Source organism: Mesoplodon mirus (assembly GCF_964341445.2).
Source record: "Mesoplodon mirus genome assembly, chromosome: 3".
In the NCBI taxonomy this organism is placed as follows: domain Eukaryota; kingdom Metazoa; phylum Chordata; class Mammalia; order Artiodactyla; family Ziphiidae; genus Mesoplodon; species Mesoplodon mirus.
The window spans coordinates 151,272,016-151,285,968 of record NC_138978.1 but is presented as its reverse complement, the minus strand read 5'-3'; the positions used below and the strand labels follow the sequence as shown (position 1 = coordinate 151,285,968).

The 13,953-nt window shown below is 56.2% G+C and overlaps 1 protein-coding gene across 2 annotated transcripts in view; it reads left to right on the top strand.

The window, feature by feature from the left end:
- Positions 1–13,744, top strand: part of TMCC2 (transmembrane and coiled-coil domain family 2) — a 35,322-nt gene extending 21,578 nt beyond the window's left edge. Inside the window, exons 1-4 of one of the 2 annotated variants that reach the window (XM_082616266.1) lie at positions 1,380–1,605; positions 9,750–10,690; positions 11,890–12,025; positions 12,287–13,744. In XM_082616266.1, coding sequence (XP_082472392.1) covers positions 1,579–1,605; positions 9,750–10,690; positions 11,890–12,025; positions 12,287–12,598 — 1,416 coding nt within the window. In that variant the 5' untranslated portion in view covers positions 1,380–1,578 and the 3' untranslated portion in view covers positions 12,599–13,744. Of the gene's footprint in view, positions 1–1,379; positions 1,606–9,749; positions 10,691–11,889; positions 12,026–12,286 lie in introns of those variants that run through there. The other variant, XM_082616265.1, reaches the window with a different exon arrangement.
- The last annotated feature ends 209 nt before the right edge of the window (positions 13,745–13,953 follow it).

Sequence of the window (13,953 nt, the reverse complement as noted above, 5' to 3'; positions counted from 1 at the left end):
CTTCCTGCAACACACTCCTCTCCTGCCAGGGCTTTCCGAGCCCCCCCCCCCCCCCCCCGCCTTCATGCACTCCTCCCAGTGCAGTGGTAGACACTGAGTCTCAGAGCCTGTGCTCACTCGACCAAGCTCCCATAGCAGGTATGGAGCTGTGATCCAGACCCTTTTCATCACCTTTTCCACGGCGTCATGGCGCCTTGGGCTCCTGCTTCCCACCCCCAGAGCAGGAAGCTCTGCATCCTTGGCAGATTTGGGAACGTTTCAGACATGTTAAGACAAGAACATACTCTAGAGGAAAAGGGATCTCTCTTCCTGCTGGTTTGCCTGGCAGACATCCCCCTGGTTCCTGTTTGTCCCTTTTCTCTTAGCAGACTAATGGTTCACCCTGAGCTCCACCCCGCTTTTTCCTGCTCTTCAGTTATTGCGCTGATGGCTGAGTTGTCCCTGGAGGGGAGCTGAACCCTCCCATTAGGGAGATGCCAGATACCACCTCATGGTCATCTTGGTGGTGCAGTGAGGCCTCGAAGGAACCTCTTTATGGTGCTTCTGAGCCTTCATGATCCTGGGCAGCTGGGGAGTGAGACCTTGTGAGGCGTCATGAGAGCCCCAGGGCTCGGCTTACTCAGCCCCCTCCTTGCCTCTGGGCTCCTGCTGCTACTGCCTTCTCCTTTTTCTCCGCCCCCCCACCCCCTGTTTTGCTTGTAAGAAAAGGTTACAAATGTTAGCTTGGCGGAGCCTAGAAGGGGGTGGGGGGCAGAGGAGGGATGTCTTGAGTGTGAGAAGACCAGGCTGCCTCTGTGGCTACCTAGGACAGACTGCAGTAGATGGACTGCCTTCCATCTCAGCTCAGTGGGATAGATCAGGCAGTCATCTACAGACGTCAGTACTAGGGAGGGTCAGTCTTATGCTAGACACAGTGAAGGGCTCGGATATAGTTAAGATCTGATCCCTGCCTTCCTGGGATCATTAAGACTTAAGACTTGTTTATGCAAGAGGAACAGTGCACATGCCCAAAGCATAAAGAAAAAAATCAAGTACCATAGGCGGGAGGTCAGTTACAGATGTGGGAAGCTGCCACAAGTGTCCCTGACCCCACATGTCCCTGACTGCTTATGCTTGAGCCGGCCCCAGAACTTGGGACCTCAGTGTTGTGCCCTTGCTAGGCCCCTGTCCTCACAAACCCCAAGTCATTGCCACCACAAATGTTTGTAAGGTTTCCACGAGCCTAGGGTGTGGGGACTTCTGCTCTTGGTGTTCTGGCTGAGGGCCCTGGCATTGGGCCCTAGAGATAGCACTGGGCCCTTATCTCCGTGCACCTTCTTGAATTTGGGCTGCCCCGTCAGCGTGATCCATGCCGATCCTTAATATTTAAGCCCTGAGTCTCTCACCAGGCTCAAGTGGGTGCAGACTCTGCGTCGTCTTTGGTGATTCTGCTGTGGGAAGCTGCCCTTAGAGAGACCCAGCAGACCCCTGAACTCTGCTGGCCACCCCAGCACCCTCCTCACAGCTTGCTCTCCGCAACTGTGGGTCTCTGGCCCCCTCTGCTGGCCGCTCACGGGATTTCTTGCTGGGACTGTCAAGATGAAGTCCAAGGAGGAAGAGACGGCTGTGAGTTTGCCATCCATGTTTTATCTTGGGTGTTTTTGCTGGGGGGGTGGCGGGGGCGGGCTGGAGGGGGTGTGTGACGAATGGGAAGCAGAAGCTAGCGGGGAAGTAGCTGGCAGCGGTGTCCAGAGCAGAAAGTCGATTTCTAGGATCTCAGAGAAGAGGAAATACCCTGGTGAGGCTGGCTGCTGTCTGCTTCCTCCAGGCAGTTGTTAGAGTAGGGAGGAAGCCTTGGGAGTGATGGTGCCTTCAGCCTGTGGGCAGGGCAGCAGGGAAAGAGGCAGAAGACTGCAGGCTGAGCTGGCTGTGTTAGCATCTGCCAAGGAGTCCCCTCCAGGCTCCAGCCTTTTTGGCTTTGAAGAGCTCGCCTCCATCCTGGAAGCCTGGCTAGGAGGTCCACTTCTGTTCTGAGGCTGAAGAAGGGAGTTGATGGGACTGTGCCTGTTTGTGAGAGGGGCTTCTGACGGTGAGAGGCATTTGTGTGCGAGGCATTTGTGTGCATGCATGACGGGAGGGGAGAGGAGGGGAGGGGAAGGGAGGGGACGGGCGGAGCATCCATCTGGTTGGGTGAAAGATGCAGGTGCACGTGTTGCCACGTGCTTCCCCGACCTGCCTCCCAGGCAGGAGTTGCTGTCTGTCACACCTGGATGTCCTCATGAACACTGGATTCATAGTGGCAACAGCTGGACTTGGGGATGGGCAGGGTGGAGGAGGGCACCCGCTTGGTGATCCTCCCTTTCTCCTCCCAGATGGGAAGGAGCAGCCATGAGCCCCAGGGAGGGGAAAATCTCCCAGCGCAATCCGTCCCTAATCCCCAGGCTGGGCCTCAGACTGGAGATGGCGGCTGCAGAGCCTGGGAGCTCTGGCACACCTGCTCGCAGACCCCGGCTTCCCTTGGCAAGCCCAGTGCTGCCCAGGGACTGTGATCCCGGGGGCCTGGCACAGCCTGCTGAAAGCTGGGGCCTCAGGGCCCCTGGTACCCCATCACCAGCACGGCTTTGGGAAACGGTACCTACACAGGTGAGGCCCTGGTAGGGATGGGGGTGGGGGTGGGGGGTGGAAGAAAGACATTTCTGGAGTTCGTCAGGCGGGCTGTGCTCCCCTCCAGTCTCTTGGGTTGTGGCCCCCTCTCCTCTCTCCATTATAGAGATGGGAGAAGGGAGGAGGGGTGAACACCAGGCCTCCAGGCTTTAGGCTGACGGGTGCTGGCAGGGCCGTTGGGGTTGGGTGAGGGAGCCCTGGCACAGAAACCTACAGAAACCAGTGGCCAGACGTCACTCCGCGTGGGGCCAGAGGAGCTGACATGAAATTAAGCGGAAGGGGTGTTCCTGGTTGTGGTTGCCTCTGTCTACGGAGAAACAGTGACCGGGAGGGAGGAATGTGAAGGGCCAGTGAGCACGATCCCAGTAGGAGGGTCCAGAAGGAGCAAAGTGCTGGGTGCTTGGAGCTTTGGGAGAATTTGGAGGATTGAGAATAGAGGAGGCGCCAAGGTGGGAGGGCAGCTCCGGGGTTCCAGCCAGGGTGTGGGTATGAGAGGCAGAGGGAACAGCACAGCAGGGCATTTGTGTGGACAAAAGGGCATTGTTCTCAGCAGGGCAGGGAATGAGGCGGCTGAGCCGAGGATGTAGTTTTGACCAGAACCAAGGGGTGGACCTATCAGAAAGGACTGGAATCCGAGGGCTAGATGAGAGGATTGTCGCTCTGCCAGGAAGAGTCACCCTTAGGATCAGGGCGGGAGGAAGCACTTGCTGGCTGCAGGAGGAAGCTGATTGAAGCCTCCACCCAGTGCCCAGCTGCCTGGAGATCGTAGGTGCTGCATGAAAGGATGCGAGAGTGAGTTTCCTCATCTGTATGGACTCTGCACCCTGCAATCCCTTGTAGCAGCGTAAAATTCCTTGTAAAGCTGCTGAGGGCACTCATGCAACAAGGAAGGGGCACTGCAGGAAGAGCCAGGTCCCTCACGCACCTGCCCTTGAATCCCTTGTGTGGCAGCTGGGGTCTCACTGCAGGAGTTTTTCATCTTACTCTTCCCCAGTGAACAGCCCCAGGTGTATATATATAATATATCCTCCTCCACGTGTACCCCTTTATCTAAGCATTTGCCTCCCTGCCCTCTGGAGAAAAGCCACTTGGGCTCCCAGGCACCAATGGAACCACTGGATGGGCTGGTGCCTTCCCCTCCCCACCGCCCCTGCCCGTTCCTGCCCCTCCCCGCCCCTCCCCCACCTGGCTTGGGTTAGCTGTGATGATGCCTCCAGAGCCGGGGTTGAGTGGCTTCATAGCGCCTGCATTATCTGGAAGAATGGGAGCAGCCCCTGGCTAAGGACCAAGGGTTGGCGTAATCTTCCCAGTCTGCTCTGGCTGGAACATCAGGTTGGTGTGGAAGATGTCAGGTTGCCTCCCTCCCAGCTTCACTGTAGGGTCACACTGCCTCTTTGGGCAGGGGACGGGGTGTTAGCTGGCCATGGCTGTTCTTCTCCATCCTGGCCTGGCTTACCTCCCTTTCCCTCGGGGAACTAGTAGAAGAGGGGAATCTGTGTGTTCTCCATCCTGAGAAGGGTGCTCAAATCAGAGTCACAGGGCCAGAAGTCAGCAGATGGAAGCATCTCTGCTGAGTCACCCGGGCCTGACAGGCCTGTCACACTCACCTGCGGGGCTCTTAGTCACTGCAGCCCAGGAGCAGCACCCTGCATGGACCTCAGCCCATCTGGTCAGACCCACAGACAAAGCAGGGTTGACACCTGACTCCATTGCTCTCCACCCTGGGAGGGGACACACAGGCCACCTGTCCCGGGATGACAGGGCCACCCTGCTCTGCTAAAGGGAAGCATAGGAGCCCCAAAGCTCTTTTCTTTCCTTTTTTTTTTTTCCAAGAGTGACCTTAGTGTTGGCTTTCCAACCCCTGAGCAGGTAGCTAGGACAGGGATCATCTTCTGTGTCAGCTTGCTCTGGGGACCCTGACAGGAGCACTTTGTAAATGTAGGAACGGGCTGCCTGTCCCTGGGGGAGGGGAGTCACAGGCTGGGGGCCATCTGCGGTCTCCTGGGGACCTGGGAGCGCATGTGTGGAGCACGCATTCCTTGCAAGTGTGATTGTTGATATGGTCCATCTTGAAGCATGTTTATAATGTGTTTGTACTGTTGCTGGAGAAATAGACCCATGATTCACATCTCACAGTTTACACGGCTAGCGTCCTTCCCCTTTGCACTGAGGAGCTTCATGTAAGCCTGGATGCTTCTTTCCCAAGTGTCTGCCTCAGGGACCAGGCTGCTGGGCTAGTGTGTGAGAGGAAGACCCATGTCCCGTGTCTGGCCGGGTTAACCTGGAGATGTGAGCTCAGGCCCCGGAGGAGGTGGGAGCCCTGTAATCTGGCAGAGCGCCTAATCCGGCTTCGCTCAGCTCTGCTGGAAGCGGGCAGGGAGAAGAGTCTGAGGGGCTGTAAAGCCTCGTGGAGGGGGTGCTCCCAGGGGTGTGTCTCGCCAGAGCAGGGAGAGGAATAGGGAAAGTTGTGCCCCGGACACTTCTGACAACGTCCCAGCTCTGGCTCTTCCAGAACATTCATCAGCACTTCTCGGACATCAGTGTCTGTGTAGAACAGGGTCAGTGACCTCAGCCCTGGCTGGTGGGCACCCTGAGCAGGGAGCATGACCTGGCCTCCGGGTTGCCTTGTGTGTATAGGGGTCATGGAAGAAGCGTGGGCCACTCTCCACGGTTCTCTTCTTAGAACTTGCCCCCTTGTGCACAGGGATTCATCCTGGGGTCAGGTACCTGCAGAGTGTCTGGCCCCTCTCAGGCAGGAGAGTGGGGTGAGGAGGCCATGGTGCTGGTGGCTAGGCATGGACAGAGGACTGGGTGGCCTGGGCCGTGTGAGGCTCTGTGACAGTTTCGAGAGAGGAACAGCAGTGCCTGTGTAGCCCACCCACTGCCGTGCTCCAGGCTGGGGGACCCTGGGAGTTTTCACCTGCTAGTGACCGGGAGTTCAGTGATCTGTATTGCTGCTCTTTTTAGTGAGTGAGTTAGAGCTTCTTCTTCTCTTTTTTTTTTTTTTTTGTTTTGGCTGTGCTGAGCAGCATGTGGGATCTTAGTTCCCTGATCAGGGATCGAACCTGTGCCCCATGCCTGCAGTGGAAGCACAGAGTCTTAACCACTGGACCGCCAGGGAAGTCCCAGCTAGAGCTTCTGCTCTGTTAAAAATGAGCCCATAAGATGAAGGACTCAGATACCCTCCCGCAGACCCACTCTGGGCTGGCCCTGCAACCTAGGCCAGCAGATTGAGGGCCCTGGCCTTCCACACCCAGGTTGTGCAACCACCACCTCTTTCTAGTTCCAGAACATTTTCATTATCCCTAAAGGAAACCTGTACCCATTAAGCAGTCACTCCCCATTTCTCCCTTCCCCAGCCCCTGGCAACCACTAGTCTGCCTTCTGTCTCTATGAATTTAACTATTCTGGACATTTCATATAAATGGAATTGGACGATATGTGGCCTTTAGTATCTGTTTTCTTTTACTTAGTGTAGTGCTCTTGAGATTCATCCACGTTGTAGCCTCTATCAGTACTTCATTCATTTTATAATCAAATAAGATTCCATTGTGTGACTCTACCAATTTTGCTTACCCATTATCCAACAATCAGTGGACATTTGAGTTGTGTCCACCCTTTGGCTATTGTAAATAGTGTTGCTGTGAACATACGTGTACAAGTACTTGTTTAATACCCGCTTTCCATTCCTTGGGGCTGCACCTAGGAGTGAAATTGCTGGGTCATAAAGTAAATCCATGTTTAATGTTTTAAGGAACCTCCAAACTGTTTTCCACAGCAGCTGCGCCATCTTGCATTCCCGCCAGCCAAGGTGTGAAGCTTCTGATTTCCCCACATCCTCGCCAACACTTGTTATTTTCCTTTTTAAATTATAGCCGTCCTAGTGGATGTGAAGTGTCAGTTGACTGTGATTTGTTTTTGAGCACCTGCTGTGTGCCCTGAGATTGTACTGTGATCGTTGCCTTCATGGTCTCATTGTATCCTCCTGACAATCCGTTGAGGTGGGTAGAAATACCCCCTTTTTCTAGATGAGAAAGCTGAGTCCCAGAAAAGTTAATGACATATCTAAGGGCACACAGCTGGTAAGTGACAGAGCCAGGCTTCTAAACCGGTGTTTGCTTCCACACCTAGTGCCCTTTCCATTGCCCTGCATGGGCCTTGTATCCTGTCTCATTGCGATTCTTCTTTTATTTTTTGTGAGCAAATCTCATTCTCCTCATGCTCTGCTTGATTCATCCCTCTTAACAGCTTTCTCATCTTTTTTTTCTTCTAATGCTCTAATTTTCCTTCCTTTGTTAAAGCATAATCCCTCTTTGTACCTCTGCCTGTCTGTCTGCAGCCTCCTTGGCTCTTTTTCCCTGGTCACCCTGTCTCCCTTTCGTCCTGAAAGGGCGCTGCGGCCTTGGGGTGGGGGGAGCTTGGGGAGAGGAGGGAGTGGAGAACTCCCTGGGGGCAGGGACAAAGCGGCATGTTCTGTGACTGGAGCCAGCCAGAGGCTCCAGGCACTGTAGACCCAATGGAGGGGCAGGAACCCCAGGCTTGAGTCTGGGCCCCAGGGCAGAGAAGAGGGGCGGGTGGCGGGGAAACGGGTGGGACCCCAGCCCACTTCAGCTCACCACCAGGCCCTGCTGATTTTCCCCCACTTCAGCTCACCACCAGGCCCTGCTGATTTTCCCGGAGTGTCTGTTCTCTCATTCATGGGGATTTCACAGCCAGCTTCAACTCTGCTTTTCCATTTGTAAGCCAGACAGCCACCAAATTGAGGGGTAAAAGGCTCTAAGCTGCCAGACTGGAGCCAGGACAGGCAGGGAATTTGCTCTTTTACACTCCCTTGTAGGCCAAAGCACTTTTGCTTTTCACAGCGAGCCCGTGTCTCATTAGGTCCTCCCACACTCCTCCAAGTAGGTGGGACCGACGCCCTCCTCTTTATAAAGATGAGGCCACGACCTAGCTGAGCATCAGGCAGTGAGGCAGCCAGATCCCAACTCATTTTCTGAATATTCTTTCTCCCACAAAGAGAGTGGAAGAGAGGGAAAGTGTTGACTCTCTTTGGAAAGCACAGCGGCCTTATAAAGGGGTCAAGTTCTTTAATATTAAAAACTGTGTGTTGCATATAGAATGAAATTTTGTCTCATGGTATCAATGTTGAGCAAATTTTTTGGTATAATCTTTTAAATAAACTTCATTTCCTCTGCCACACACAAAAAATGTTGTGCTGCCAGATCCAGACAGCACCGATGGGTGCCTCTGTCTGTGCCATGCCGAGTGCTCGCTGGACATCATCTCGTGTAACCCTCACCAAAGGCCTGAGAGTAGATATGATTATCCCCATTTTACAGGGGGGGATACTGAGGGTCAGGAAAATCGACAGATGTGGTGTTTGCCGTCACTGCAGGGAACAGCACAGGAAGAAGGGGTTTCACTGCACGAGGCAGTTTGAAATCAGATTGCTGCAACGAGTAGACCTTGGGACGGGTCATTAAGGGAGACTGTGGAATTGGCTCCTCTGATATACAAGGTCCTGAAGGTATCAGCACCTGGCAAAGGGCAAAGGGACATGCGGGGAGACCTAAAACACATGTCAGAGGAAAGTCCTGACTTCAGGAGGTATGGGAAGGGATGGGTTTTGTACCCAGCATCCCCAGTCGAACTGGGACCTGAAAAGGCCGAAGAGGAAGCCCACAGAGGAGACACCCTCCCCTGGCTCCTGAGTTTGGCAGGGCTATTGTTTTTAACAGTGTTTGCCAATAATTTTGCACCTCAGCAGAAATGGAGCCCAGTGACTTCTGCCTGTAATTGGCACGGGCTGCTTCCGGTGCGTGAGCTGTGAGCTGGGGCCACTTTCTTTGTGTTTAACCCCTTCCCCCATGTGTGCCTCACCCTGCCCCCACCCCCACATACACAAAAAGAGCAAATATCTGACCCGGCCCGGGGTGTGCTGGGTGTAAAAATACATGGGGTTGAGCCATTTCCTGCTGCTTCCGTTGTTGCATGGAGATAAGACACTGGGGCTCAGCTGTGGACAGTGGTCCTCCAACAGGCTGAGGCGGGTCCGGCTCTGGGAGAGTGGGGCTCCAGGCCCGCCTGCTTTCATCCGACCTGGCTTCCCATCTTTCCTATCTTCTGTGACCTTTCCTTCCCCTCTCTCCCTGCCCCCTATCCTTTCTCAGTCTCTCTGCTCCATTCTTTGTGCCACCCTGATGCATTCAGGAAGCCTGCCTGCCTGCGAGGAAAAGGCGCTGTCCTCTCCCTCCTGCACATTCACCTCCTTCCACGCTGGCTGGCTGGTACCCCCAGGCCCCCAGCCTGGGCCCTGCTTCCCTCGGCCTGTGGGTTACTTCTGGGACTCGAGCCCTTGGGGACCCAACCAGCAGGCAGGTGGGGGTGTGCTCCTCTCCCTGTCCTGGGAGACCGGGCAGGGCCGGGCGCTCCAGCCATCATGAAGCGGAAGAGGTTGCCGACGACCCCAGGGAGCTGGAAGGTAAGGGCAGGGCTGGGAGAGGTGTGCACTGAGGCAGGTGGCCCGCTGAGCTGCACAGGGGAAGCCCAGGTGGGGAGGGTGCAGGGGAGTGCTTCCTGTGCCTGCATGGGGCCCAAGTGTAGGCTCTGGTCAGCTCTGAGGGAGAGGCCTGCTCCAGGCAGGAGCCTTATGGAGGGCTGAGTCCAGAGGGACAGTGTGTCTCATCCCTGAGAAATAATCCCGTGACTGCAGTGAAGCCTCAGACCTGCTTGGTCCATGTGATGGGGCAAAAAGAGTTCTGGGCTGCCAGTTCTGTCTTCCTGAAGCTGTTTGTCCCTGAGCAACTTGCTTGAACTCTCTGGGCCAAAGGAGGAGCAGGTCTGCCTAGACTGCATTTTAGGGTTGTTGTGGGGATTGGGTAAGTAGCAGATGTGCAAGCCCTTCCTAAATGGCAGCTGTGAGGGAACACTGTTGTCATGGCCCTTATTCTTTCGGACTCTTAAAGTTTCCTGTTCATCCTGCATCCGTTTTCCAGGCAGTGAAACCAAGTCCAGAGTTGTCCAGGGACACACGAGAGACTCCTGTGGGCCCCCTCCCTTGGTTTCCTGATTGACTTAACGCTTCTTCTGCTTGCCTTCTTCCCCAGGTCGACAAGGGGGACCTCGCGGCCCTGAGCCTCCCTGGCGGCCCTGGCCATGGTGACCCCGATGGCCCCATCAGCCTGGATGTGCCAGACGGGGCCCCGGACCCCCAGCGGACCAAGGCCGCCATCGACCACCTGCACCAGAAGATCCTGAAGATCACAGAGCAGATCAAGATCGAGCAGGAGGCGCGGGACGACAACGTGGCCGAGTACCTGAAGCTGGCCAACAACGCCGACAAGCAGCAGGTGTCCCGCATCAAGCAGGTGTTCGAGAAGAAGAACCAGAAGTCGGCCCAGACCATCGCCCAGCTGCACAAGAAGCTGGAGCACTACCGCCGGCGCCTGAAGGAGATCGAGCAGAACGGGCCGTCGCGGCAGCCCAAGGATGTGCTGCGGGACATGCAGCAGGGCCTGAAGGACGTGGGCGCCAACATGCGCGCCGGCATCAGCGGCTTTGGGGGGGGCGTGGTGGAGGGCGTGAAGGGCAGCCTCTCCGGCCTCTCACAGGCCACCCACACCGCCGTGGTGTCCAAGCCCCGGGAGTTCGCCAGCCTCATCCGGAACAAGTTTGGCAGCGCTGACAACATCGCCCACCTGAAGGACCCTCTGGACGACGGGCCCCCCGAGGAGGGGGCCCGGGCGCTGAGCGGCAGTGCCACGCTCGTGTCCAGCCCCAAGTACGGCAGCGATGATGAGTGCTCCAGCGCCAGCGCCAGCTCGGCCGGGGCGGGCAGCAACTCGGGGGCCGGGCCAGCTGCGGCGCTGGGGAGCCCCAAGTCTAACATGCTGTACGGCGCCCCCGGAAACCTGGATGCTGTGCTGGAAGAGCTGCGGGAGATCAAGGAGGGCCAGTCCCACCTGGAGGACTCGATGGAGGACCTGAAGGCTCAGCTGCAGAGGGACTATACCTACATGACCCAGTGCCTGCAGGAGGAGCGCTACAGGTGTGTGCCGCCCGGCCCGGCCCTGGGGAGAGGGGCCGAGCACCGGCTTTCACACTTGGTGGTAGCAGCAGACGGGGGGAGCATCTAGAAGGGCCCTGGGCTGCTGCAAGGGGCCAGGAAGAGGCTCCGAGGACCCTTCCACCAGCTTTCAGGGCAGCTGGAAGTTAGGATTATGGGGCCTGTGGAGGGAAGGCTCTGCCTGTCTCAGTAGCTCTGAGCATCCCTATTTGATGATTACATGGTTGTTGTACAAAAGGGGAAACCGAGGCAGGAGCCAGATACATGGCCTTTTATCTGGAGAGACTCTGGCTAAGAGCACTGACTCTGGAGCCAGGTTACCTGGGTTCAGATCCCAGCTCTACTATTTACTCTTTACCTTGAACAAAGTTCTTCATACTCTTCATACCCGGTGTCCTCATCTGTGAAGTGGGAATAACGTGAATCCCTGTTCGTAGGGTTTGTGAGGACTGAGTCCAAACCTGTAAGGTCACCGTATGTAGGTGTCTGGCATGGTCCACGTGAACATCCAGCCGAGGCTCCTGAGTCAGCCTGTCCCCTCCTTTCCTTCTGTCTGCTCTGCGCCTCTCGTGTGGCATTTGGCACTTGCTCCTTGGGATTCTTAGGGATCTTTTCTTTAGTTAGCACTTTTTCTTCTTTATATATGTGAAGACATTTTGGGAAATTGAGAGGGAAACCTGCCTGAAAGCTAACTACTACCCGTCACCCCGCATAGTAGTCATCTTCTGATATTTTGTGCCTTCGGAGCAGGAACTGTGTCTCTATATCCCTGTGTCCCTGGTACCCAGGAGAGCCTATTAGCCCAGGGCTTAAGGGCCGAGGTTGTTGAAGTCAGTCAATCCCTGACTCCTCCATTCATGAGCTCTGTGATCTCAGGCAATTTCCTCAACCTCTCTATGCCTCAGTCTTCTCATCCGTAAAATGGGGATGACACTAGTACTTAGCTTGAAGGCTTGTGGGGAGGATCCTATGAGATAATGTGGCTAAAGTGCCTAGCCCAGGGCCTGCATATAAGAAGTGCTGTGTACGTAGTAGCTTTCATTGTTGTTGCTGTTAAAATTGGACAGGGCTGGACACCCGGGGTGGGTTGAGTCATTGTTGAGAATGAGTGCAGTTGATCCTGGGGGGAGACAGGAGGCTTGGGGAGCTGGGACTGGTGTCATACCTTCTCCCTCCGCCAGGTATGAGCGGCTGGAGGAGCAGCTCAACGACCTGACTGAGCTTCACCAGAATGAGATGACCAACCTGAAGCAGGAGCTGGCCAGCATGGAGGAGAAGGTGGCCTACCAGTCCTATGAAAGGGCCCGGGACATCCAGGTACAGCGGCCTCAAGAGGAATCTGGGAGTGGGCTGGTTCCACCGCTTCCCCTTACTCAAGACTTCCACGTCCCACCGTCCTCCCCAAATCGTCATCATTAAGGACTCAGGCCTCTAGCTGCGGCTGATCACCCTCTACCCTGCCCGGCCTTCGGAGGGGGCACCCTGTGCACTGTCGCCTCCTCTGGGGGGCGGGTAGGGTTTAGGCTGGGGGTCTGCCCGCCCTGAGCTCCAGTGCGCCCGACGCCCGTGTCCCTGCAGGAGGCTGTGGAGTCGTGCCTGACCCGGGTCACCAAGCTGGAGCTGCAGCAGCAACAGCAGCAGGTGGTGCAGCTGGAGGGCGTGGAGAACGCCAACGCGCGGGCGCTGCTGGGCAAGTTCATCAACGTGATCCTGGCGCTCATGGCCGTGCTGCTGGTGTTCGTGTCCACGCTCGCCAACTTCATCACACCCCTCGTGAAGACCCGCCTGCGCGTCACCAGCACCGCCCTCCTGGTCCTCGTCCTCTTCCTCCTCTGGAAGCACTGGGACTCCCTCACCTACCTCCTGCAGCACGTGCTACTGCCCAGCTGAGCGGCCGGCCTGTCCCGACCCCGTGCTCTCCCCAGCCCCCAGCTGGCCATGCTTCTCCGGGGGGACCCTGGGACTCCCGAGTCCTTGGACTTCTTCATGTGTCCGGTTTGGCCTCCTGCCCAAACTGTCCATTCCAGCAACTTCTGCCCCCTTCTCTGTCCTTGCTGCTTCTGTCCAGTGCCTCCTCCCTGTTGGCCTGAAGGGAGCCGTTAAGTATAGCCCTGGCTGGAGGTGGTGGGGGCGTCGGTGGCCAAATGGAGCAGAGGACACCCGGATGGACTGTTTTCATTATTTACAGTCACACAAGGGCTCCTCCCAGCTGACGCAGATGCCATGGGTCAGGAGGGCCAATGAGAAGAGGGGCAGGAGAGGGCCATGCCTCGGCTTTCCTAGGGAAGAGCCCACGCTTCAGGCAGCTCCGGCTCCCTCTTTGTGGAGATGGTCAGGATGAAGGCAACAGTTTCCACTGGCCCCGGGGAAGCTCCCCAGCTCACCCCTCCCTCCTCCAGAGCTGGGTTGAGGCTGGGTTCTGGGTTGGGTCCTTCTGGGATCTGAAGGATGCAGGCTCTGGAGGCCAGTTGGGTGTGGCTTTGGATTTGTGTGTTCCCTGTTATTCTTTCTGCCTGTCCCTGGATCTGCTCTTTTCAGGGAAAGAGGCCCCAGGGGTCCCAAGCCTCAGCCCAAGCTCTTAGGGTTCTGTTTATTTATTTATTTATTTGTTCCTTTGTCCCTTATTCCCCTGAGCTCCAGGGAGAGGTCCCCCCCCCCCTCCCCGGTCCTCTCTCTGAAGCCAGGGCTGCTGCTTGGCTGTCAGGCACTTCCATGCCATCAGATCCGGAGACTCCTGGCTGGGGGCAGCGGGGCAGAGCCACCCAGCCCCACTCGCCCAAGCAGCGCCTCAGCCTCTTTTATATGTCTGTTTATTCTGTATGCGTGTATTTGTGTGGGGGAGGTTGTCTGTTGCTTTCCTTTTTTTAAGGCTCTGGAGTGTTGTGTATGGTTTCTCTTCACATCCCAGCCTCCCCAAGGGCACTTCCAAGAAGAGAGGGGATTTCTCGGAAAAGGAGAGAGAAATCCCCTGGAACAGGGGAGGGCAGTGCCTGCCAGCTGTTGTGGACCTTCCCGAGAAATAAATATCCTCTAAATTTTCAAACCATCCCGTCTAGCGTTGGTTGATTAGGCTGTTTCCATGGAAACCACCGAGTCTCTCCCAACACTCAAGCATTCTGGGTAACACAGACTGGGCCTCACCTATTGGCCTGTGGCCTTCGTCCTCCAGGATCTGACATTGAGCAAAGCGTCATCCACCCTTCCCATCTGCTTTCCACAGCCAAAGCTCTGGCCTGGGTGATAGG